The sequence below is a fragment of the Brassica napus genome, chromosome A6 (genome assembly GCF_020379485.1).
Source record: "Brassica napus cultivar Da-Ae chromosome A6, Da-Ae, whole genome shotgun sequence".
Taxonomy (NCBI): domain Eukaryota; kingdom Viridiplantae; phylum Streptophyta; class Magnoliopsida; order Brassicales; family Brassicaceae; genus Brassica; species Brassica napus.
Window position 1 is genome coordinate 21461434 of NC_063439.1, and position 26698 is coordinate 21488131.

The following is a 26698-nucleotide window of genomic DNA, read 5'->3' on the forward strand; positions in this document are numbered from 1 at the left end:
TGATTACCAGCTCAAAGTGTATTAAACTTCTTTGTCTACTACTCTTTTTATTCTGTGGCCGGAGAACTTAGATACATAATCATCTTCGGCTCACTTGTCGTCGCCTCTGCCTCACTTGATTCTACTCTCCATTAAGTTTGATTACCGCTTTGAACTATACGGCACCGCCAGTCAAAGCGTCCGTCTTGTTAACGCCACCTGAATATGTTGGGTATATAGAATCTAGATTTTCTTTTACTAATAATACATAGCAAAATTACAATTTAAATAAGCATTATGTGCTCCTGGTTGCAGTGATGTGGTTGCTGTTTGTAATCTTAAGTGCAATATTAGTCATATGAGCACATGTAGATTTCATATAAACGGTGTACACTTTGTTGATGCGTACACGTGGATATCATATAATATAAAAGGAGTACACATGTACATAAAAAAATCTATCTAATCTTTGTACAGATATCCATATCTATTTTTACAGATTTCATATGGTAGCATGGATGTAAACATTGTATATCAAGTGTCTTTAAAACCAATACTTGAATACAAATGAAATTAACAACTCAAATATAATGTACAAGCAAAAGAAACGTGAAAGAAAAACATGATCATAATCTAAATCAGAGCACAAGTTTTCAAGACAGTGTGGGGAAGAAAATGATCAAGTATTTAAATTTGGAACTAGAAAATTCTTGTTTTGTCACTATTAGGCTTAGCGGTATTGTGTATTCCTAATCTATGTTGATGTATTAAGTTTTGTACATATGTGTATGGATTGCAATTGTACATTTTGATATTGGGTATACTTGTACATGTTGACAAGCGTACACGTGGATAATGGACAAGTGTACGTGTAGACAATTATATGTGTACACCAGAATATTAAATCCACATGTACACTAAGTACAATATTTGAACTAATGTTTACAATCTAGGCTTAAACACAATTTCATCACCCATCACCAAAATTAACATCAAACAAAACACTACTTGTCTATGGACAAAACTTATAATATACAAATACAAAACATGAATTTGTTTATAACAAATCATATTTTACCTCTAATAGACATTCAACTAGATATTTACATCTATTTTCAAGACTAAACTTATTGCTTCTCCAACAAAAAAAGAATGAGTCTTTTAAGTTACTCTGACTTCTTTTGGTGACTGAATTAGACTAAGCTTCAATGCTCACAACCTCATTATCTTCCTTGAAGAAGATGTTCATGGCCTCTTTGGCGACTTCAATGTGGCTACAAAACTAAACCAACGTCTAATATATGAAACTTAAATAGAGAACTTAAGAAATAATTACAAACATCAAATAATTTTTATCAGAATAAAAAAGTAAGATTTGCAAAATAATCTTTAGTGAATTTGTAAAAAATCAGGAAATTTAGGCAGTGTCGGAGATGCCTGGTGGCGGAAACGCCGGAGAATGGTGACGGAGATGCCGGAGAATCAGTGGCGGAGACGCCGGAACCCGAGAACAATGGCGGAGACGGCATAGAATAGTGGTGAAGATGCCGCCTCTCAGCTACTTCTTTTCTGTATCTTCTATATCGCTTCATCCACATCTTCACAATAGCTTCTACAACAATGGCCGAGTAAAGAGAAAGAAAAGAAAAGAAAAGAAACAAGGAAAAAAAACTTGTGTTATTTTAGTTAAATATTAATTAGTTTTGAATTAGTAGGTTAGGTGATAAGGGTAACGTTGGGTTTGTACAGGTTGGTAAAAGTGAAAAGTGTGTTGGAAAGAGGGAAAATTGTGTAAGGAGCGGAAACTGTCCTAAAATGTTATAAAAAGTGTAAAACTGACTTAGAATGTAATATTTTTTTTGTATTTATCATGTTTCATTTTAGTTGTCTGTTGTACTAAAATTTTCATTTCAAAATAATTGTCAAAATTTCAATAAAAACTTTATTAATTTTATATGTTATATAATTTTTTATGGATTAAAACAAAATTGATTATATAGGTAATAATAATTTTTTCATAAATATTTTTTCATAAATATTTTATTAATCACAGACATTAAACTAAATTAAAATGAAAAGAAGTGAGTACTGAGTAACAGTTTGCTTCTTTTGGAAAGGAAACATAGCACCGATTTAAAAGCCAATAAAATCTCATTTTTTATTTCAAAAAATTATATTTAAAATAAAATCGCTGCATGGAAGCGTGGAATATACGTTTATAATGAGACTCTTCATTTACTCTCTCTCTAACTCCACGTCTCTTTATCCTCTTGTTTCCAATACTAAAACTCGCTTCTCTATCGTCCTCTGCGTCTTCTTCTCATCTGGTTGCGTTTTTTTACAGTTCTATCTCTGCCTTTCCTCTCAAAAGGTATAGTATAGTTTCTCTTCTTCATCGTGAATTTTTTTTTTCTTTTGTAGGTTTTCTCATGACTTTGTATTCCAGATGAGCAACCGGAGACCGCTCAAGAGAGCACTGGTTCAAGTTGATGATGATGAAGAAGAAGATAAGTTTTACAAACTCAAGATTCTCTTACCAAACGGCACAAATGTGACACTCACACTTAATAACCCACAACCTGAAATGTCGATGAGGAATTTCGTTAATCTGGTGAAAGAGGAGTATGAGAAAACTCGGAAGAGCTGTGAGTTGTCAGGAAAAATGAGGAAACGGATTGATTGGAATCTGGCTGCTGAATCATATCTTGACTTTAACGGTGAAAAGATTAGAGGAATGGTTCGACTTGAGACTTTTAAGCCTGATATGTGCAATATACTACGTCTTGATGTGAGTTTTTTTTAAATCTCCTTTCGTTGCTTTCATTTGATCTGTTCTGATGTGTTGATTCTGATAACTATGATTTTTCTGAATGCTTTTAAATCAACTTTAATCTCTGTACTAGGATGGGTCTGGTGAAGCTACCACTATGTATGAGGTCAGTATTATTATTTAATTTTGTTATATGTATGTATATCATTGTGTTCCTTAACTTGTTTGGGTGATGATGATTATATTCTTGGTTATTTTTTGCAGAATATGTGGGATTTGACACCTGATACTGATATGCTTAAAGAACTACCTGAAAATTATAGCTTTGAGACTGCTCTTGCGGATCTAATTGTAAGTGTTTTCCAATTAAAAATTACCTATTAATATAAGATTTCCTGATAAATAACTCCGGTTTTCATGTTGCTCATTTTTTTCACAGGATAATTCTTTGCAAGCTGTGTGGTCTTGTTCCCCTGGTAACAGAAGACTCATTAGGTATGTTCTTGTCATAATAGTTCATATGATCCAACTTGAGTTTTATCCTTGAATGCAATGTGACTTCTCTTGCAGTGTGGATGTTCTAGAAGATCGGATTTCAGTCTTTGATTCTGGTCCTGGAATGGACAGTAGCAAGGAAAACTCAATTGCTAAGTGGTTAGGCTTTTTCAAATGCTCTCAAAACATGGAAGATGTTTTTAGTAAATACTAATATTTACTGAGACAACTTGTAAAACATAAGATGTTCTTATTTGCTCAACTTGACTACCATTTTGAGCATTTTTTTTTGTCAAAACTTTGCAGGGGAAAAATAGGGGCTTCAATACATAGGGCCCACAAATCCAAAGCTATCGGAGGCAAACCACCATACCTTATGGTATTTAACTTTGCCTAAGAAAACTCCGAACAGTTTCTGCTTGCATCAATCTTAATATACAAAAAGAAGTATTACTGATGAAGATTCAATCTTATGCAATGTAGCCATTCTTTGGGATGTTTGGATATGGAGGTGCATATGCGTGTATGCATTTGGGAATGTGAGTATTTTAATTTCATGTTTCACCGATCAACGTCCCTTGTTTTGTGCATTTAACTCACTTGACACTTGCATGATTAGGCGTACTTTGGTGTCTTCAAAGACGAAACAGTCCAAGAAAGTATTCACACTGCAACTCAATAAAGAAGCTTTGATTGGCAATCGTTCTACCTCAGGAAAGAACTGGAAGGTTAATATTTATCATACATTCATCTATAGATTTAGCTTCTTATTGTCTATGTCCTTAAATAGCGGATTTGGAACTTTTTTTTAAAGGTCGACGGTGGAATGAGAGATCCTTTGGAGGAGGAAATGAAGTTATCTCCTCACGGAAGCTTCACAAAGGTACATATGTCATTATAGTAGTTAGTTTATTCATCTATTTTTATTACTCAAGTCCTGAAACTGCAAGTTAAGATGCTTATCTGCAACTGGTATTCTATTTCATTTCTAGGTTGAGATCTTTGAATGGAATTGTAAAATCCCAGAGATATATCAACTTCAGTGCAGACTTAAGGATATTTATTTTCCTTACATCCAGGTAATTGTTTAGCTCGGACCATTGACATTATGTAATAAACCAATCTATTTATTCTCGTGGTTCTTGGACGGAGTAATGATTTGTTTTTTTTGTTTTTACTTTTGTCAACTTTGTAGTATGATGAAGTCTCTAAAACGGGAAGGACTCTGAGGCCTGTTGAGTTTCAGGTTAGATACTATCATTCTTATCTTCGTGCTCTTAGTTACATTCATTGCTTTATCTCTTTTCTTTTTTGACATTTTCAAGGTCCATGGAGAGGATTTAACTGAGATAGTGGGTGGAGAGGTTGCCACCACCAACCTAAACTCCAAGGGTGAAGAGTTTTGGTTTCAGATTCGATTCTGCGAAAAAAGAAAAGGTACTAAACCTTGGACAGTTTAAGTTGCGCATGGCTTGCTTTTGCTTTATCATGTGGTAGGTAACTTCATCTCATTGTTTGTCATGCAGGGACATCACAAGAGGCAAACGCTCGTCTCAAGTTTCTATATTTTCCAATCGTCCATGTATGACAATCTTTTTCAAAAGAAGTGAACCATGTTAACCTCTTTGGTAACTGAACAATTTGTGAGCTCTTAACTTTCCATGTCGCAGGGAAAAGAAAGCATTGATATAATTATGGAAAGCTTAGAGAAGGAAGGATACAAAGTTTCTGAAAGCTTCCAAGCTTTTGGTCGTGTTTCAGTACGAAGGCTTGGCCGTCTACTCCCAGAAGTTCCTTGGGTTAGTCATCTCTAGTCTTCTCTGTTGTTAGACAAAGAAATTTTTGACCAATGCTATTTTCTGTAGGTATCAATTCCATTCATGGAAAGAGGAGCCAGAGCCACTACTCTGCAGAAATGTTGCCAAAGAGTGAAATGTTTTGTCGGTATGTCAAGTTATATACATGCTTCTATTTTTATTTTTATTTTGAACACTACATGCTTCTATCCATAAAATGTTTTATGATTATATGTTTTGTCGGTATGTCAAGTTATATACATGCTTCTTTTCATAATATGTTTTATGATTGTATGTTTTATTTATGGTGGTTGTAGATTTGGATGCTGGTTTTGTCCCAACACCCTCAAAGGTGAGCTTAAACACTCTCATCCAACTAGTTCCATCTTTGTTTGATTACTAATCATGCTTTTTTTGTAGACTGATCTTGCCAGCCAAAACCTATTCTCTGTGGCTCTGAAAAACTTTGGTAGTAAATCTAAGGAGAAGGATAACGGTCAGTTACAAAAAAAAAAATATATATATATATATATTAGTCTAGTGACTAGAGTAGAGTTAACTCTTTGTTCTACAGATGTTAGTATGGTGATTCATAGAGAAGGAAAAAGTTTGGCGTATGGGCAAGTGGAGAAGGGTTATGAGGAATGGGTTCTTAAGATGCATAAGTCATATGATGAAGAAGACGCACTGGGTGAAGATGAAGCAACCGTTATTTTTGATTCTTTGGATAAGAAAGCTCTTTGCATATCTCCTGATTGTGAAGGTATGTAGCTTTAAAACACTTTATGGTCGTTGATAATGTATACAAAAATTTAACTGAAATGCTTTTGAGCTCTAGCTGTGAGGGTGCACAAGGTAATGAAGCGAAAAAGTAAGTCATGGGAACGTGGACAGAAGATCAAGATTATGAAAGGAGCATGTGCAGGAGTTCACAAGAACGATGTCTATGCAACCATTGACTACTTCCTTATAGAAAACTTTGAAGATGAGACGGGAGGTAAGTAAACTGTCTCTATCACAAATGCGAACCATGTTTTTGTAGTCATTGTGGATTGATCCCTTTCAATGTGTCTTCTAAGCAGGTGATGCTCGGATTATATGCAGGTAACTGATTTAAACTAAGTTCTGATTTGTAGATGACTTCTCACTATTGTTACTAGTTATATTCTGACTTTTTTTTTTTAAACATGTAGGCAAATCAATTTCTCTGAGGAAGAAGGATGCATGCTTTCAACCATTAAAGGAATCTCAAAACTGGAAATTCGAAAATCTTCATCTTTCCCAATTAGTATTATAGACACTGAAAAGGTCAATAGCTGAACCTTGAAACCATTATTTTCTTTTTTTCTGCATACTCTTTTAACATAACTCTGAGATGTGTTTTTTGTGCAGTGTGTACTGATTGATGATAATGAATGGAACAGAAAACTTGTCAAGCAAAAAGAAAAGGATCCATCAAGAATTGATTTGCTGGATGAGAAAGACTGCAGAACATTGAAATTTAATGGGGTAATAGGGTTTGATGTTATAATTTATGACATAAACTGCTAGACTTGAATCTAAGGACTTGTATTTCAATAATTATGTTACAGGAAACAACTATTGGTGCATCAGTGTGTGCTGGACAAACCCCACCACAACAGATTGTTGCAGTTGTTAGACCTGCTAGCTACACATCTTCAAAGATGTCTAAAAAGTTGGACCAGAAACATATTGTTAAGGTGGATGGTGAGATGCTCATGGAAGTAGAACTACAAGGCACAGAAATGAAATCAAGGGTGAAGAACGCAAAACCTTTGTATTCGGATCGATGTTTTCCTACAAACCGTGGAGGGTTGCATGGTCTTTACATCTTTCAACTTGAGTCCAAGATCCCACACTTGTTCAAGAAAGCTGGCACTTACATTTTCAGTTTCTCTGTTGTAAGTTTTACATGCCACTTAAAATATCTACAAGATATCATATAATCTAATTGATAGATATATATATTTTCATTTCAGGGTAATTCAGTTACTTGTAAAAAGAAGGTGATTGTTAAACCATCTTCTAAGGTGGGAAGTTGGAAGCTTGGTGGTAATCAAGAGACCATTAATGTTAGGTAAGACTCATAACTGCATTGCATGTCAGACATTTCTTCACTTACTTCCTTCTATTGATCGATACTAACTGTTTATCTACAGGGTGGGATCGTCTCTTCCACCTTTATCTATCTACTGTTTGGATGAGTATGAGAATCAGATACCATTCACTTCTGTTCCAAGTCTGGAAGTTAGACTGAAAGCCAGACCAGAATTTGAAGTCCCGGTTTACAAGACTGAGGCCAACCTAGATCGTGGAATTCTCAAACTCAAGGTATCTAAGTCCTAATGTTGTGACTATACTTTTTTTTAATAAGAGAGGGCAAATAGATACTATATACAAAGCTTCTAGTGGTAGTCTATGATTATCTCAATTTCTTACACTAATGCAGAATATGGTCGTTGAGACTGATGCGTTAGATGACATCAGACCAGATTATGAAGCCACCTTAGAAATATGCTCAAAGGATGAACTATTTTCCGTCTCTGTTGCTTGTATAGGTAAGCCTAGTGCTTTGAATTTTTTATAGAAACATGTATTCATTTGTATTTTCTATAAAACTCAAGTATCTTCTGTTTTGCATATGGAACTGAGAAACAGGAGATGTATTAACATAACCTGATTTATAAGTGTACTTTTGTGTATATTTGATATTTTTGCTTAATGAGCTTTTCGTATTTTCAGTTAAACCAGGGCCTTTGAAGTGTGTTGTCGAAAACGATACACAGGCTTTAGAATGCTTGCTTCCGGATTCTACTGTTGAAAACTTCATCTTGGAGGTATGTATATAATAAAGGGTCTATGCATGTAATTTTTAAGTAATTAGTTTTTTCATCAAGTGAAGCTGAGTACACTAACTTTTTGCGCAGATGTTCGATGAATATAATAACCATGTTGCAGAAGGTACCAATGTTCCGATTTGTACTAGTGGCTTTTTTATCCAAGACAGGATGTGCTTAGACTTAAAGGTGCGATACGCTTATTTTCTTCAATTATTTTTTATTAAAGATGATCAATGACTAAATTTTTGCATGTACACGATAGATAGAATAAGTACACAAATGTTCGTTTCATTTAAAATTTTAAGTTCTTTGATCACTTCATAGGTTGATAGTGATGGCTGCATTGATCTGTCTGGGATTCTCAAAGTCACAGCAGGCTATGGCAAACCCGGTATAAAATCTGGTGTCATTGTTTTGTAACATGTAATAAAATGAGGTTTTTCTGATTGTCTAATATCTTTGTTTCTCTGTAGTATCACTCTCTATAATGTCTGGCAATAAAGAGATCTTCAAGAAAGAGTCTCTAGTTGAGATAAGAGAGCTCAGGCTGTTAACAGAGGTAATATAATTGTAACTGAGTTTATCTCCCTTGTTCTGTCTAAACAATTATCATGTTTTGTTTTTTTGATCAGCTCCCGGAGTACTGTACTGCTGGTACAAATCTTACAAACCTCAAGTTTAAAGTGACGGATTCATATGGTATTATGGATACTAGTATCAACAATGACGATAAATCCGAGTGTTTCCACACCTTGAGCATTGAATCCGATTCAAGCAGCGTTGATAGTACAACCAGATATGCCTTTGTTCATGGCTCCTGCAAAATCACTTCTCTTTCCTTACCTGAGACTGAGGGTGCCTTCTCTTTCAAGGTTTTCCATTCTAGGCATCCTGAGCTTCATATGAACCTAAAGGTATTAATTTATTGAAATGGATTCATCTTAAAATATGTTTCATGTTGTTAATATAATCTTCTATTAATTTTCAGATTCAGCTAACTCCTGCTCAAACATTTGAAAGAGATGAGATTGGTTGTTCTGAACCTAATCCAAGGATATATCTAACACCTCAATCAAAGATGGGTTCAACTACAAATCCATTTGTGGTTCCAACTCAACAGACTCCATCCTCAGAGTTTCTAACTCAACAGACTCCACCTTCACAGTTTAGAGTTTTGTCCATTAGAGAAATGTCATCGGCTATCAGTAGCCAAACTGCCCCAGTGGATATGGCACAGTTCAGTGAGTACACTGAGGTATGTATGATCATATTACCTATTTAAGCCACATAAAAAAATATAGAATGATGTAACTTGCATTCCAAGTTCTTGCTTGAAATTGTTTCTTTTTTCCTGCAGATACTAAAAGCAAAGCTCAATAGTTACACTGAAAGGATATCTGAAGCAAATGAGTGTCTTAAATGTTTGGAGGCTGAACAAGAAGAGTCTGTGCAAGAGTTGAGTGCCTTGCAAGGTAACTATTAGTTGTTTAAACTTAGTTTAAGATCTTCACAGATTGTTTATTATAACATAGTCTCTCATTCATGGTGCCTCCATCTCAGCTTCTCTGGAACCTCACGGGGTGTCATTCCCAGAGTGCCTATCCAACAAAGAATCGATGATGAAACACATAGAAGAGAATCATCATAACAAAGCAGCATCAGTGTTCTGTTCTTTGTACAGAAATGCACCGGCTTCAAAGTCTATGCTTCTGTCAAAGGAAGGTGTGCTCGGCATCGTAGCGCTTCTTGGTTCAGTTGCCTCAACCCCTCTAAGCAGGTGACATCAATAGCTAGAGTTGATCATATTGTCTAAACTTTGGACAAAACTTCGGTAACTTGATATGAGTATGGCAGGGTATTGTCTGAGTATTTGGGAGACGATACTATGCTAGCTTTGGTATGCAAATCAACACGACCGGGACCGAACATTGATCCCATGCTTCAAGCCGAAGCAGCTAGGCTTGAAAGATCAATTACCAGTCGGTTTCATGTTCTATGCCTTGGTGCAACTAGGTAACGTGCCACTCAAGTTTTGTTTTGCTAAACCCTAATGTCTTGTTTCTTGATGATCTTTTTTTTCCCAAAAATGTAGTCCCTGGACTGGTGGACTTGTGGAGAATGATCCTCAGAGGAAACTAGCCATGGATGATCCAAAACTTCCCGATGGAGATCCTATACCGGGCTTCATAGGCTACGCAGTGAACATGATCAACCTGGCTGAAGAAGAACTAAACAATAAAACATATAAAGGTCACGGGCTTAGGGAAACGCTGTTCTATGGTCTGTTTGGGAAGTTACAGGTTTATGAGACCCAAACACAGGTTGAAGAGGCTCTTCTACACATCAGTGGTGATGGTGCAGTATCGTTAGATGGATTTATAGCAAAAGGAAACGAGTTTATATGTTCCGGGTGCAGGTACTTGACCTTTTTCTTGATCCTTGTAACCATTGACACTCCTTTTCTTGCATTTGTTTGATCATTTGTGTATGTGACTGCTGATGATATGATTTTCGGTTTATTGATTTTTTTTTTAATGTCAGTAAACCGGAGATTCATTTCCCGATAACAGTAAGGGAAAACGAAGAAGAGAAGTGGAGCAACTTGGAAGAAGCAAGAAACAGAGTGAGAAGGGTTGAAAAGAAGTTAGTGGCGGCGAGGTGCTTGTTGAGTAAGTTGGAGAAGAAAATGAACAAGGCTAATGAAAGATATGACAGTGCAACAAAGCTTTCTCTAGAAAGCTAACCCAGAGCATGTCAATCGACTTAAACCTTTTAGCCTTTATGACTTATGAGTTGAACCGGATCCATAAATATTTTCAAACATTGGTTGACCAGTTGGTATGGTTAGTTATGGTTATGATAATCGGTTTGGCTCCCTTTGTATTTGGGTAGTTTGTTTGTTCTCCATCTACTTTTACTTTGATTTTTCTCTTATGAAAATATATCCAAATTATACTGATTTATAAAAAACAAAACTGAAATTATATATAAGATTTAAAAGTAAAAAATAAATTAAAAAAATATGAAGAAGATTAGAGAAAAAATGAATTAAAAGGAAAGAGAGGTGTAAGCCTGTAAGGTATGTGTGTTAAGAGAAAAACTGAATTAGGTTAGAAGGAGTAGACACACTTATAGTAAATAAGAAGATTCGTTAGGGATTATTATTTTTTTTATTACCTATCGAATTAAAAGAAAAATTACTAGGAGGTATTTGAGATTTTTTTAGGGACGTTGAGTGTTTCAGCATTAGATCCAAACAACTTGCTTATTGTCTACTGTTGACATTAAATATCAATGGCAAGCGCAAGACCATCTCCAACTGTTCTTAGGATCCTATGTTCAATGGTGAATATGTTTTGCACCAGTTCAATCATCGACTTCCACTTTTGTCCACTTCAAATGCTTGAACTGTAAGAAAAATAACTTTTTGCAAAAGGATTTGAAAAAAAAATAGAAGTAAAGAGAACCAAAAACAATGTAATATTTATGTGTTTGTGGTGATGATTGGTAAAATCTGTGAATATTGTACACAGCAGGGGCGAAGCTAGGATTTTTATTAACTGGGTGCACAATAACTGATAAAAATAGCATAGGGGGATTCGAACCTAGGTTATTAGGAAATTATGGATGCAAACTTAACCAAATAGCCACTTCCTTCTTATAGGTCCTATGTAAAAAATCAAATATCTAAAAGATACTGGGTGCACTTGCACCCATAATGCTTAACGTGGCTTCACCACTGGTACACAGCATTTTTAAGTTTAAAGCACTAAATCTAAAGCAATCAAGCTTTATTAACATTTATATTTCTACAGCAATTTAGAAAATAAACGTCTGTGAAAGTGCTTTAGAAAGCCAAATGTCTACAGCTCATCTTTTTTAGCTTTCCAAAAAGTTGTTACATTTCATTTAACTTTTACAGAAAGAATATGATAAATAATAAACTTATGGCATGAACTATTTTGATTATGGGCTGGTTTATGAACTGAACTACTAGTATTGATCCCGTGCTTTTGTTTTTATAACTCTATACATTTGTTTTATAATTTACAATAGAAAGTTTATTTGGAGGGTTATGTAATTTGCAGTGGAAATAAATGATATTGATAGAGTTATATTTATTGGTAAACTTAAAAAGAAAATTTAAATTATGTTGTTTATATTACAATAGTCCAATATGCATGGACTATATGAGATTATAAACACACAAAATCAATAATAAGAAAAAACAATCTGACTATAAGAAAAACCAACCTGATCAGATGAGGTCTTGATTTAGAAAGTAGACATATTTTTTTTCTGGTTTTTTCTACCAACGGAATTTCTTCACATTTGTTATCTTTTAATTATCCCCACTTTTTTTCTTGTGGTGATTCTTAAATTTCTTAGGGGATTTGGACGTGTGCGATTCTGTCATTCTTTTTTCCTTAACTATTGCTACTACAACAAATGGAACAAATAAACATACTTCAGCAAATCAAAATTGACTTTGTCCATTTAAAAAATGTTATTACATATCTTGTTTGCGTTTACCTTTACCTTTTTTACTATTTAGTATGTAGCTTTTATCAATATCTAAAAAAAGGAAAAAGAGTTATAAATAGACGAAAAAAGTAAAAAATCATGAAAAATAATTTAATTTGAGAATGAAGAATTTGGGTGTTTTTAGTTTCACGAACCTGAATTGATTCTTCATCCTCCAAATTTTGAGTATGCTCCAACCTATCATCCATAGCATATTCTTTTGCTCATTTAGTTGAAATAAAAGATATTATGAAGACTATTTTTGTGTCACTGTTTAAAAACTATTTTGATCTTCATCCAAAAATTGTAGATTTGACACTATGAAGGCTTTGATTGGTGACATGTTGATTTAAAGTTGATTTACAATAAAAGTTATAACTTGATGTAACTCGCAGTAGAAACTATGTGGTAGAAACTGTAGATTTATGTTGTGAATTCGCAGAAAAAATATGAGTTACAATTTTTTTTACTTATTGACTGGTAACATTTTTGATGTATAAATTGCAGTATATGTATACATATATATAAAATATAAGATCAGTAATAATAACATTTAACAATAATAACTTAACATGTTAACAAAAAAATTATAAATAATAATTAAATTTATTATAAAATTGATTAAATTTAAAATATATTAAAACAAGTAAATTAAATTAAACTAAAATTATGGAAATAAAGTAATATAACTATGTAAATCTTCTACCAAAATGTACATATATATTTACATATAATTTTTTTTGACAACCTTTTTCTTGGGACAACATTTACATATAATTTAATGTATGTAAAAACCTTTAGTTACCAAATAGATTTAGCCATTAAATTATAGAAATAATCTTAGATAGTTTAAATAGAACTAATAGTTTGTAAATGGACTAACTAGTAAACATCTATATAAAATAAATGTTCACGTGAGACAACTATGAGTGCATTTTTTTTAAAATGTTAAAGTTCAAAAAGTAACCGTATGATAACTGACTTAAAACCAAAAAAAAAAACTAATTCAACTTCTAATACATGGCATTTTGTTTGATGTTGAGTTAAGACTTGAGTTATCAATTTTTTCAAAGGGCTAACTCAAAATTGTAACTCATATCTAATACATTGTAACTCAGACACTAACTCAAAAAAATAAAAGTAACTCATGAATGGTAACATTTTTGAGTTACACCCCTAACTCAAACTTAATCAATGGTAACTCATGTCACCAATCAAAGCCGAATACTATCATTAGAAGTTCTAGATAGATAAGGTTAGAAGTTGAAATCTCAGGCAGAATCAATGGAGCTATTGGAAAAAAAAAAAAAGTAACTTGCAATCTCTAAATGAAGTAGAGTTGAATTTAAATATATAGCAACGTGAGTGGGTTTAAAGAGAGATCATGGGTGTAGTGGGATTTCATTTTGTAAAGAAAAATCAGTTGATAAACGACATTTCTTTTGCATTTGATTTTTTTTTTTGTTTTTTTTTTAAATTGTAAAATAATTTCCATGTGCCAGATTTTTATTGGTCAAGTGACTTGTGCTTTAGTATATAAGAAAATTTGATTACGGACTGGTTTTTAGTTTAAGCATGAACTTATCGCATGAACTATTTTGTTTACTTGATACTAGGTGTTCTGCCCGCACATGCGGGCATAAATTTCTTATGAATACTTATTAGTTTATGATTTATTAATCTAAAACCAACAAAATAAGTTATTATTTATGGTTTTAAATAGTTAAATCAAACATCAAAATATTTATATATGTCAAATATTTTTTTATCGAAATATATACTTACTATTGTGTTAATTTCTTTTAAACACTCATATCTTAGAAATAGTTTAGAAAATATCTTTATATAATTTTTTTGCTTGACTAATATTTAATTATCAATTGTTTTTTATCTTAACTTTTTCTAACTTTTATAATAAAATATTGTTTTCAGATAGCAACACAATATATATAAGAATAATATTTTTTATAATTCTATTTTATTATTTTATAATCAATTATTTAATGTAACATATAACAGATAAACTTTATACTGTTAAAATAAAATTCATTTTTAATTATATATAAAATTCAGTAAAGAAATTGTTTAAAATTCGTTTTTAATATAACATAGAAATCTATAGTATTATTTATGAAGTGATTTTGCTTATTTGTCATGTTCTCTATGAACAATACAATTTCTATGTTTTTAATATAACATAGAAATTTAATATTATTTACATTCGTTTTTATTTATATACAAGATTCATTAAGGATAAGTTTAAATTAATATATTAATGACTCAGCTAATAACAAATAATAAATCAATGATTTAGTTAAAACCTAATAAAAACATGTCAAGTAAGTAAATTATCTAAAATCATAGAGAACATGACAAATAAGCAAAATCACTTCATAAATAATAGTATAAATTAATTATTTAATTCACTTAATAATATTTTGTGCACTATCTTATTATGCTGTTCTATTTTATCCATTATTATTAATTTGTTTTTATATATATAAGTTTAATATATTTTTATAATATATGTAAGCTATGGCAAAAAATTTGCAACGATAATAGTAGCTGGTTCAAGATAATATATGGAGCGATTACAAGATAATATTATATTCGTAGTAAACGTTACTATTAATTTTTATAAGGAAAACAGATTATTACAAAATTCAAAAGATTATTAATTTAAATGTTTAAGAATTTTCAGTAAAATAAATATATATTAATATGATGCTAAATACATGTATATAATATTAATCTACAGCTGATGTACACTAATCATGTTTTAAAAAAATCAGCTAAAATTTTACAATCGGCAAAAAGTTGACAGCTATAATTCTAAAGCAAAAAAATTAAACTACTGCCGTTACCAATAGACCATGTATGTTCGTCGAATGTTTAAAAAGTATTTGAAATGTTCTGATACTTCATTAGCCATCATAAAAACGAAAATCAACTCCAATTCGTGAGTTAAACTAACCCAAAAAAAAAAAAAAAACTGTGACCAACTTGAAACCATAGTAAAGTATATATGTAAATGACTTGTTCTGTTGTTCTTGTTCATCATCCAGAACTGAAATAAGTACCACGGGAACGTTATTGACCCAAAAACACCAAGGTTGAGTTCAAGACAGTGACACTTATTTATTATTACGGACACTGGATATACAACTCTTTAGCAGTCATAAAGAAATCCAGAGGAAACGATAAAGATATTGTTAGTTCCGAGAATGCTGGTCGAGACAGCAATCCATAATAGCAGAGACGGTGCTGATAAACTCCTCTTCTGTTGTCTCCGGGAGCACTATAGCTTCTGCATCATTGATGATTTGTTCGATCTCGGATTCTTTCTCGAGTGTTTCTCTGCACATCATACTTCCAATGGCAAAAGGTGTGAGACCCTTCGCAGCACCTTTCTTGAGAAGCATGGTCGAGATACGGAAGACACGAGCGCATGGAGGCGGAATCTCCCAACCGTGGATTCTCAGAAGCTCAATGTCTTGCTCAGCGTCCAATGATTTGATGTATTCCAGTGTCTCCGGAGAGTATGGCTCTTTTGCTTGAGGCCAGTATAGCCACTCGAATGTGCAGTCTTCAAACTGGACAAATAGTAAAGTGGTTTAGTCGAAATATAGTGTAGCTAAATAGCTAAGTCCAATATTGTTTGGTTATAACAGTCGTTTACCTTATTTGGGAAGCAATAGCCGTGGTCGATAGGAGTAAGAACGATCTGACCATCATTTCCCTCTCGGCTAACCAAAATGTTACCACCATGACGATCTGCATTAGCCAGCCTAATGTCTAGAACCGATATCTTGTGAACCTGATCAACTGGGAAGACTCCGTATCCCATATCTTCACAAGTTCCAACATTACTCACAAACATCTGCAATGAACCAATCTTTGTGTTTTCCGGAGAGAAACTGTAACCATTGGGATGGTTGAAGTCTTTGTGCAAGCATTTGACCATTGTTGTTGGCGGAACTCCAGCGAAACCGGGTTGGTCATGAGGAAAAGTTCTTGTTCCGGTCATGGGATAGTCCAAAATGTATGCTGCTACTTCTCTAAAAGCTCCTTCACCAACCTGTGTGCCTTTCTTTAGTCCCTCCCCGTCAACTGAAACAGGCTGTCCGTGCGGATTGTTCACGGCCAGTGGCTCCTCGTCAATGGGTTTGAAGACGGATACGTATTTGTTTCCGGATGGATCTTGCATGAAGTAAGCTCCCCCTGATCCATCAGATGATTTGATCGGGCCGTTTCCATTCTCCAAGCCCTCTACAGTGGAGTTGATAAGGTCTTTGACCAGTGAAGGCGGTTCAATTTCATGGTTAACAACAACAGGCTCTACAAAGAAATCTTTAGGCTTTTCCTGTGGTGATATGAGTCTTCTTCTACCATCCACTGAGTTGTGATTGTGAGTTACATCGTCGATAGAAACCTCAAAATCCTTCCCAACAGGTTTTGCACTGACTTTAGCGGATTTCCTAATCAGCAAATGAATCACACTCTCTCCGTCTTTACAGAGATCAGTGATGAGTCTCTTGTCATCTAGCTCTTCACCGTCTAACGTGAGCTCATGATCCCATGTATTCCCAAGCTCGTTTTCCCTTAAAGCTATTTTCTGCTTCACGTAACCAACGTTTCTACTCCTCTCAACAAAGAGCTCAAACTCCTTCCCTCCCAGAGTCTTGACGGAGATAGCTTGGAGATCAGAAAGCCTAATAACCAAATGCAACAGTTCCCCATCAGCAAGACCACAATCTCGAACTTGAGAATCATTTCGAGCTGGCTCTCTACCATCATATCCCAGCTTCTGCTTCTTCACAAAAAATCCCTTGATACTCTGAATCCTCAGCTTCACGGAAGCTATCAGATCCGACTCCATGACCCTTAAGGGGCTCAGAGATCCGGAAATAGACAGGAATATCAGGATTGGGTCGTCTAAGTCCAAACCGAACCGTCCAATAAAACCTGGAAAGTTGACAACTTCTTCCAGGGCTGGACTGAGAGCTACACTAGCAATTGACATACCAACTGTACAAACTTCTAATACTAAATCCTCAAGAGCTGGAGAGAAATCTAAGGAGCTCAACAGGAATAAGAGCGGGGAAACTCAACCTTTAATCCTCTTCTTCCGTGTAGTTTTAAAAAAGACCCAAGTTCCCGCACGGATTCAGGAACTCAGAAACGAAGAACCTTGTAAATCACATCTTGCCAACTGAATTCATATTGAAGCTAAACGAATCCCAAAACCACCTACGCCTTCATTCAGCAACGAACCTGAACAAAGGGAAAGGTCAAACACATAGCAAAATAAATCCTCACAGTTCACAAACATTACTCACTAATCAAACCAAACCTTATTAAAAAAAAGTAAATTACTCAGATCAAACTCAGAAAAAAAAAGTTTACACCAACCTCTTCTCTCTCTCTCTTGTGTATGGATCAAGAGTTCTAATTATATCTAAACTATACAACCTTTTAAAAGCTTAAGGTCTCTCATATATATAATTAGTAATCGTGAAAAGCTAAAATTAGCTCAAAAAAGCCTAACCAAAAGTAAAGTTCCAAGTCAACAACGTCTTTATCAAAAAGCCAAGCAAACCAGGCTGGCCTAAGTTTTGATCTGACCAGTAAAGTTAATTATAGATTAATCAATTATCAACAACAGCACTATCCATTGTTTATCGCTAAATAACAAGTCTCCGATCATCTACCGAACATTCACAATATGGAACCGCTACAGAATTAAAAAAAATGGATTCTATATTCTTCTCACCTATCTCGATCAACGAACAGTGAGATAACAACAAACTAATCGATCGGAATTAAAAAATCTGATTCATACCTCGGAATCAAAATCCGTGAAGCTGATGAATCAATCGAGACTGGTTTGGTTAAGATCTAACCGTCGAGAATCTGGAAACTCTTTTCAGAATTTTCCCGAGAATTCTCGAGAAAATTTGAGCGTGTGTACCCAGAAAGAGAGAGAGAGAGGCGCAAACAGTATCAGCTAACGAGTCTTCTTTGAACAGCGGCGAATTTTTTGCGGGTCTATTTATAGTCTTTGACCTCGCTGACTTTTGACGGAAGTTTTATGCCATCTCTAACGTCCGTTAACTCTTCTCCACGGCGGATACTAACGGACGCGATTTCTTACCGTCTAATAAGACCCATTGGGCCTTAAGTCTTGGGCCCTTGTGTAGTTTATTTTGTTTTAGGTTTGGGGGTTTGGCATGCTACTACACAGTCCTGGGAACCGAACAGAACCGGGATACTTCACATGAAGAAAACCGGTTTATTAACAACGAATGAGAGAAATTCTCTTCGGCTTATTAACCGTAACCAAACCGTAGTTTATTACAGTCAATTTGGGTATGACTTTAAAAAACCAAACAAACTCAAAAATCAAAATAACCAATCAGTTTGGTTCGGTTAATGCTTAATTTGGATCACAAGGCATTGGGTTTATTTCTTCAAACCCAAGCTTCATACTGAGCATTTGTATCAGTGAACTCTATGGGGGAGTTCACACAGTTTTCAAAAAAAAAAATATTAAAATAAACAAAAGCAATGAACATGTCTCTTGGAAGTTCACTGCACTGAACACGGATCATCACTGTAGCGCGGGCTCCACGGTATGTGGCGGCCCGCGATTGATCCGATTAATAATTTTTTTTTTTTTTACAAAAATCAAACAGAAAAAAAATAATAATAAAAAAATACTTTGTGAACCTCTTCCTTGGGGTTCACTAATGCTGATAACAAATCTACACTCTAACATCCTTCAACTTAAGATTTGTTTCTGTCTGTACAGCACTGAAGCAACCTATAAACTACTTATAAAATATTTCTGTGTGAATTGAAAGATCACTTGTTCACTCCACAAAAAAATTGAAGTATTGAAGCTAGCTAACTAAGTATGCAAATATATACAACAACAAAAGACAAGTCCAAGATCCTTTCTCAAGATGATTTATTGCAGCCATTTTTCAAATCGTAACTTACATCTCTGTCGTCCGATTTACTATTTCTATACAAAAATATTTAGACAAGAAAACTAGAGAAGAAGGCAAAAGCTTGGGGATCTTATAATTTCTTCATCTGCAATCTGCATGGATTACTCAGAAATATAGGTTTTGCAACTCCAACTCTTCGTCTTCACAAGATGAAATGAAACTTGGAAACGTCCCGTGTATGTCCCTACATTCACCATGCAAGAATCTTATCATCAATCCATTTGTTTTCAGTGCATCAGTTAAATCAGTCGGTTTGCTCAATCTATACGTATACCGAAAATAAAAATTTATTGAACTATTCAGAATAGACTCACTTTAAATACGGTAACGTCATGTTCTTGATGAGCGACGGATTCTTGGACACAAAATCTTTCCATTCATCTAAATCAATCTTCCCGTCGTTCTTACGATCTGCTTCAATAAACGCCTGCAAAAATTACCACACATCTCCTTATAACTTCTTTATCACTAAGATAATAACGTTCAATATCGAATTAACATATACTGATAGAGGTGTGGTGATTGGTGAAGTAAATTAAAGGACTACCTTATCCACCATTACTTCGATTAAATCTTCAGAAAGAACGAGTTCAGATTCGTGAAGAAGCGCGATTACCATCTCTTTTAACTACACGTAAGAACAACAACACACAGAGTTATGAGCAAAAAAAAAATGTAAATTAAAATCTCAAGGGTTTTAGGAAATTACTGTAAATAGACTCACTTCTTCTCGCTCGATGAATCCAGTTTGCCGCAAATCATACAATTTGAAAGCAACTGAAAATTCATGATAAAATATTGTCAGTTAACTTAAAAGATACAAAGAATAGTAAGTACCTAATAACATAGAATGATTGTGAAGCAAGTTACATTTTATTTTCTCATGGACAGGTGCATTTGGATGGAAGACGCCTAAAGACCTGACAAACTCCCCAAACTCGATCACTCCATTTCGCTTCACATCAAATACATCAAATATCTGCGGATAACATATTACAAACACAAAACTTCATATAAATACATATGCATGTTATCTATAAATGTAACTTGTTGTTGGTATCGTTAGTTAATAATACGTACCCGATCAGCGAAAAGGTTCTTCCGGTTCCTATTTCTGAATAACGCCAGCTGAAACTCTTCCTACAACATCACACTTTAAACTCTAAGCCATATAGACTATAAAAGATCTCCAAAAAAAATAGTGGGCTCTGTTTCGAATTATATTTGAGTGAAATAGATGAAAAGGAGTGCAAGAGGAAACCTTATGGATAAGACCATCATCGATAATCGAGCTGCTTAGCTTCTTGAACAGTTCATACAGCGCTTCTACTTCCTCTACCGTAACTATTGTCCCACCAAATATCAAAAAATAGGATAAAGTTAGAGATTTCTCTAAAGTTTAGAACATGTTTTCGTAACATTTATGGTATATATTGATAAGATTACAAACTAGAAACTGACATGGTGTAACGGAGGCAAGAAGGTCAGGATCCTCATATCCTGGCGGTCGTAATGCATTGGTCTTCTTCTTCGACGGAGCGCAGCCCATACAAACACACCTTCTCTAAACTCTTATTAGTCTTTGCTTTCACTCTACAACCAAAACCACAAAAATGTTATTTTATAAATATTTTTGTTCGTAATAATAAGGTGAATTAATATCCCGTATTGCAAAAACGTCAAAGAACACACCAATTATAATCGAGTGCAATTTATAGTTTTTAATGGGAATCGACAGGACGACAGCTATATGAACGATTGTTTGATATAGGAATATGGTGAAGCAATTACTAAGCCACGTGTAAGGATGTACGTGGAGGACATCTGGTATTATGGTGCACAAGCAAACAGAGGAGCACGAGCTATATAGGAAAGTGGTGACGACTTTTAGAAAACAATCAGAAAAATTGTAAAACGTTAGTTTCTTTCTCATCTCTTTCTTGGTTACTTTCCGGGAAAATCTCCCATGTTTCCTCATTGTTGCTTTGATTGATTCATATCAGTCATTGTTATTGAGAAGTGGATTGGTGTTTTATGAACATTGGATCCAAATCTATCGGTTACGGTTTATCCTTATCAAAGGTATCAGAGCTCCTTCCTTCCTCGGAATCAATGGCGGCGATGCAGGATCTTGATCTACGTCGAGCATCGGTGGTTTGCGACGTCGGAAAGACCATTGGATCTCGAATCGAGTCTTTGGAGAAGACACTAGCTGCGCAAAACGAGAAGATCGACGCGAAGATCGCAGAGCTTCGTTTTTTCTGTGTCAATGGAAGAAATCGAGCATCGGTGGCTCGTGACAGCAGCGCAACATCGGAATCACATCTTCATCAGATTATGGAAACGATTCGCTATAGGTACGCCAAGGATCGTCATCTTGAGATGAATAGTCAAGGATATGCCAGCGAACGATCTGGTACGTATCACCACTGGTCGAATAATATACGAGATGATTCGTTACTGGAGTTAGAGCAGTTGCAAGAAACTGATGGAATCGAAGAGTATCATGGTAGATTTGTGTTGCTGTTAAACAAATTGAAGTTACCTGAAGATCAGATGGTTGATGCTTACTTGCAAGGTCTGCAAATCGATACTCAGAGGAACGTTCGAATGTTTCAGCCTCAAACAATTCGTCAGTGTTTGCTTATGGGCAGATTGTATGAGAGAGCTCATCACAAACCTTCAACCAGAGAATCTGCTCCAGTAGTTGTTACATGTTCAAGCCTTGCTCTGAAACCAAAAGAAGAAAAGAACTCCACTGAAATGGATTCAGTATTGGTGACTGATGTTGTTCATCAGGTTAACTTGATTCTGGACAGAGATTTAATTCAAGAGGAGGACTCGCGTACGGCAATAGCGGAGAACCAAGAGCTTTCTTCACCTAAAACAGATATGCTCCTTGAATCAGTCTATGAGTTGAATCAACCGATTGTTTCACCATGTGATGAAGTAACAAAAGAGGAGTCTGTCGCTCAGCTTCAAAGGCATATTTTACACCAAAAGAGAAAGAGCCAAAAAGGCTTTATGTCCTGGAAGTTCAAACGTAGAAAGCAAAATCAGAGAAGTGGGCTTATGTCATTTCACACTGAGAGATCAAGTGAGGAATTGGATTCGGTTTTGATCAGGGTTGGGGTTGCTGATGTGGTAGAGGGTGTGCCAAAGTCTAAGTTCAGGAATGACTCATATAATACAGAGTTTGTACAGAGACAAACTGCAATAGAAGCTCATGTCATAGTGTATTTGAAGACACATAAGAAGAAGAAATGGCCAAAAACTTGGCGATTCAAGTTCAGGAGCATTTCTAATCCGAGTTTACTAAGCTTTCACATCAGCAGAGCGACTGTGTTTTGGAGCTTATTTGCAGTTCAAAATGTTGAGGATAGTGGTGGTATGTACTACTGGGTGTCACAGTTAGCAGCTACTAACAGAAGCATTTCAGGTTGTTTTGAATCATTACAACTCAACAATTACAGAACTGTTGAAGCAACTGCAGTCTATACCGAGATGTGTTTGAGAATAGCTTCATTCAGCTTGTACTTATGGCTGAGGACACCTGAGATGTTGAGAGGTTGCAAGCAACAAAACCTTAAGTCTTGGAGAATGTTGAGATGTTACAATGCAGAGAAGTATGGCAGGAAAATGCAGAGAATCTTCAAACAGATGAAAATACTCAAGTCTTGGAGATTCAAATTCAGAGCCAAGATGGAGACCATCAAATGAACATCGCTGGAAACGCAAGGCTGAGAATGGCAAGGACGTGCTGCAGTAGAATTAATACCCACATGAAAGACGCTTCATCCATAAACCTTGAGGTCAAGGTTTTCGAAACAGGGAGGATTTGATATAGGAATATGGTGAAGCAATTACTAAGCCACGTGTAAGGATGTACGTGGAGGACATCTGGTATTATGGTGCACAAGCAAACAGAGGAGCACGAGCTATATAGGAAAGTGGTGGCGACTTTTAGAAAACAATCAGAAAAATTGTAAAACGTTAGTTTCTTTCTCATCTCTTTCTTGGTTACTTTCCGGGAAAATCTCCCATGTTTCCTCATTGTTGCTTTGATTGATTCATATCAGTCATTGTTATTGAGAAGTGGATTGGTGTTTTATGAACATTGGATCCAAATCTATCGGTTACGGTTTATCCTTATCATTGTTTCATTGGTTTATACATAACAAATACGTAAGATGTAGTTGGCCAAGTTACCCATTAAATTAAATATAGTTGTAGCTTTCTCGACAGCTTATAATATATTAAGCTCTCCCAAACATCAGCTCACGTTTAATATAATACACGAATAACCAAAACTAGAACAAAACGACATTTTCATATTTAATCTATAATTTAGCAAGTGTTCCAATAAACAAAATGAAACAAACACAAAAACAAAAAATGTATGATTCATTAAGCCATAAAAATGACATATGAACAGACGTATAGATAAAAGATAACGTTTTCTCCTAGTTATCTTATTCGTAATAACAGAGAGATAGCTTATCAGAGTCTCCAAAGATATATGCATGTAAATAATACATCATCCTCGTTGGTCCACTTTTATATATGCATAAATGAATCAGTCAACGGATTCTGGTTAATAGTTCCAAAGATGAATGTTTAAAAATGACTAGGTTAAGACCCGCGCCTTGCGCGGGATGAACATTATATATATATATTATTTTATATATTATATGTTTCTAACATATTATGAAATAATAAATATATATTTAATAATTAAAAAGTCACTAACTATTACTTATATAATTAAATTGGTGCGAAGATATAAATAAAAGTTTATTAATCTAAAAAATATTTTTTTCTATTTGATATTGTATATAATTAAATTTAAGTGATAGTAACATATATATATAGTATATTTTAATATTAATATTTATTAAATGATACTTTCTACTCATATGTTTTTTGTATTTGTTATAGCAAAAAAAAAATTACTAATAACAAAATTTTCACTATAGAATTAATAGTTTAAGTAATTTATAATATTTTTTTCAAATTTTTCATCAAAAAAATTTGTCCAAAGTAAATATCAAAATTAAGATATTTATGCATTTTTATATGGCATATAATTTAATTTAAAATGATATATATATATATATATATCTTTATTTTTAATACTTATTAAATGAGACTTTCGACTTATATGATTTTTTAATCATTTGTATCATGTCCTAACAAAAAAAATAAATCATGGATCACAAAATTTGAATATGAGACTTTTAACAGTTTTGGTAGTTTATACTCGTTTTTAAAAATTGAAAATATAACATATAAAGAAAAAATTTCATTTTTATTATATGGTTAATATGATTGTTTAATTTATTTTAATAGTTTAAAATTATACAAATATTAGATACCTTCATTTTTACTAAATCTTTATTATTCAAAATCATTAATTGTCATATATACTTTAGCCACTTTAGGAAATTCCGTAATTTTATTTAAGGAAATAGTAAATCACATTAATAATGTATTTATGGTTAGTTTAATAAAAAGCTTATTATATATTTAGATGGACCAAACTATTTCTCTAAGGATTCTAAGAATCATTCTAGTGATGACAAGTGGCTACAAAATAATGTTGTAATGCTTCTCAAATAATATATAGGGGATTTGTGGTTGTGGGTAAGGGATCTACGACGAAGGATATAGAAAGTTTCAAATGCAATAATACAAAGAAATGCTTTATTGAAAATCACGAGATTGAGACAAGATCTTGTTGCCTTATTCAGTTACTGTAGTAAGAGACATTTTTTTTTTGATCAACTGTAAGAGACATTATATGTGCCTTTTAAAGAAAGTAAAATGATAGGGGGTTTAGCTACACTGCTGTCTAGAGTATTCAGTCTGACTCGAATACAATATCAGGTACGGTATATAGAGGACTCTATACATAATAGTGTGATAATACATATGACTCGAACAAATATGCATACATTCGTAAACCAAGTTGCACTTGTATAGTTTAGATGCAGCGTTTTTATCTCGTTGTTTACCTTTTCAATCTATTTGCTTGCGTAACGACAAAAAGGTTCAATATTTTGTTGACTATTCAAACGGACATGCAGCCAAGAAAGATGACTGTCTAGAGAAAAACTGTCTTAAATGAAATACAGCTTGCAGGTGTTGACTTCTTATTTTATTTTTATATGTAAATATTTATTTTCTTGCACGGTAATCACGTAATACAAAACGTACGGCTCTTTGATTAAGTCGATTTTTTATTCGGAAAAAGGTAATTAAACACACACCACCAACCCTCAAATTCTATATCCTGACTGAAGCTCTCAATACCAAATCGAATCGAGCTAGACCGCACATTTACCCCCACTAAATTTAATTGAACCAAACCGAATATGACCCAATTCGCACCCTTCTTCTATTATAAAACAATTTAATTTATTTTATAGAACCAAACTAAAACCATAGCAAAATCGAATTCCATTTAATTATAAATTAAACCAGCACTCGATTAAACTATAAACTAAACGGTTCAGTTCGGTCTATGTCACTAATTGCCGCGTTAAAGAAATGGTTTGGTTTTGGTTTGATTTACATTGAACCGAAAATTCGGTAAATCGTATAACTAGATTCCTTGAAAAGCGGACCCACTTTGACTCTTTTAGAGAAGAAGAAAAACCCAAAAGGGATAAACTGCAAACCGTGAAGCCTCCATATTGCATTATAAAGCAGATTAGATCCATTGAATATTTGAATGTGATTATGTGAAGTAAAATGGGATGTGAAAACAAAGAAAAATGTCATTGGAAAGGGAAGAAAGCTATTTCTCGGCAGCTTTCCCATTAAAACTTCGTGTTAAAATATATTTTCTCGGGAAGAAGGAAATAAAAACAAATGGGAAGACAGGTGCATTCACCTAGGATCAAATCAAAAAATAAAAAAGGTAGAAGACAAGAAAAACTAACCAGGAATGATCGTGTGAATCTGGGTTCTTCCCGCCCCTTCAGTTCTTGGATCCTGAAAACTTTTTTTGTTTTGTGAGAGAGGAGGAAAAGGGCAAAACAGAAGTAATTAAAAGTGTGTTGGGCTTCGCAACACCGGTTCGGTTTTGTATCTATCCATGCGTGTTGGATAGATAGCGACGTGATGTCAGTTTTCAAATCGTGTTTGATGATCTCTATAAAATAATTAATATCGTAGAATGGGTAAATAATGGAGTACTAGATCTCGACCCGCACAACCGTGCGGGTTTTTGTTTTCATTTATTTTTGTATAAATATT

General features: G+C 34.1%; 3 protein-coding genes across 4 annotated transcripts; 1 reads left to right on the top strand and 2 right to left on the bottom strand.

The window, feature by feature from the left end:
* Nucleotides 1-2185: 2185 nt before the first annotated feature.
* Nucleotides 2186-10860, top strand: LOC106348274 (structural maintenance of chromosomes flexible hinge domain-containing protein GMI1). Of its 2 annotated transcripts, XM_048735096.1 has the most exons (38): nt 2186-2350; nt 2426-2767; nt 2883-2915; nt 3014-3100; nt 3189-3244; nt 3320-3403; nt 3551-3623; nt 3728-3783; nt 3864-3972; nt 4059-4127; nt 4237-4323; nt 4440-4490; nt 4570-4681; nt 4771-4826; nt 4915-5043; nt 5110-5188; nt 5358-5392; nt 5461-5536; nt 5615-5803; nt 5879-6037; nt 6123-6144; nt 6234-6348; nt 6433-6549; nt 6633-6962; nt 7041-7138; nt 7221-7392; nt 7511-7619; nt 7804-7898; nt 7989-8087; nt 8226-8292; nt 8375-8460; nt 8534-8815; nt 8890-9156; nt 9259-9373; nt 9462-9678; nt 9756-9914; nt 9994-10317; nt 10443-10860. In XM_048735096.1, the coding sequence occupies exons 1-38, from the start codon at nt 2201-2203 to the stop codon at nt 10642-10644; spliced, it is 4908 nt and encodes a 1635-aa protein (XP_048591053.1). In that variant the 5' UTR covers nt 2186-2200; the 3' UTR covers nt 10645-10860. The 2 variants fall into 2 exon arrangements, with proteins under 2 accessions (XP_048591053.1, XP_048591052.1); XM_048735095.1 differs by having other exon boundaries at nt 5461-5803.
* Nucleotides 10861-15420: 4560 nt separating this feature from the next.
* LOC106348273 (phosphatidylinositol 4-kinase gamma 3) lies at nt 15421-18455 on the bottom strand. The gene is made up of 3 exons (XM_013787986.3): nt 18268-18455; nt 16105-17699; nt 15421-16018 (listed from the first exon to the last, which is right to left on the bottom strand). Exons 2-3 carry the CDS (start codon nt 17446-17448, stop codon nt 15638-15640), a joined length of 1725 nt encoding a protein of 574 aa, XP_013643440.2. The 5' UTR covers nt 17449-17699; nt 18268-18455; the 3' UTR covers nt 15421-15637.
* A 930-nt stretch (nt 18456-19385) lies between these two features.
* Nucleotides 19386-26621, bottom strand: LOC106352002 (calcineurin B-like protein 4). The gene is made up of 9 exons (XM_013791695.3): nt 26383-26621; nt 20900-21031; nt 20700-20782; nt 20519-20578; nt 20309-20417; nt 20163-20215; nt 19986-20066; nt 19753-19865; nt 19386-19622 (listed from the first exon to the last, which is right to left on the bottom strand). The coding sequence occupies exons 2-9, from the start codon at nt 20985-20987 to the stop codon at nt 19544-19546; spliced, it is 666 nt and encodes a 221-aa protein (XP_013647149.1). The 5' UTR covers nt 20988-21031; nt 26383-26621; the 3' UTR covers nt 19386-19543.
* Between the last annotated feature and the right edge of the window lie 77 nt (nt 26622-26698).

Bases quoted from the DNA above. Each gene is read 5' to 3' on its own strand.
- LOC106352002 (XM_013791695.3), bottom strand. From the start codon at position 20,987: ATGGGCTGCGCTCCGTCGAAGAAGAAGACCAATGCATTACGACCGCCA. The intron at 20,216-20,308 runs GTAACTTGCTTC...ATGAATTTTCAG, and splicing joins TGTCCATGAGAAAATAAAAT to TTGCTTTCAAATTGTATGAT. The intron at 20,067-20,162 runs GTGAGTCTATTT...TCTTACGTGTAG, and splicing joins GATTCATCGAGCGAGAAGAA to TTAAAAGAGATGGTAATCGC.
- LOC106348274 (XM_048735095.1), top strand. From the start codon at position 2,201: ATGAGACTCTTCATTTACTCTCTCTCTAACTCCACGTCTCTTTATCCT. The intron at 5,189-5,357 runs GTATGTCAAGTT...TGGTGGTTGTAG, and splicing joins AAGAGTGAAATGTTTTGTCG to ATTTGGATGCTGGTTTTGTC. The intron at 5,804-5,878 runs GTATGTAGCTTT...TTTGAGCTCTAG, and splicing joins CATATCTCCTGATTGTGAAG to CTGTGAGGGTGCACAAGGTA.
- LOC106348273 (XM_013787986.3), bottom strand. From the start codon at position 17,448: ATGTCAATTGCTAGTGTAGCTCTCAGTCCAGCCCTGGAAGAAGTTGTC. The intron at 16,019-16,104 runs GTAAACGACTGT...CTATTTGTCCAG, and splicing joins GCTATTGCTTCCCAAATAAG to TTTGAAGACTGCACATTCGA.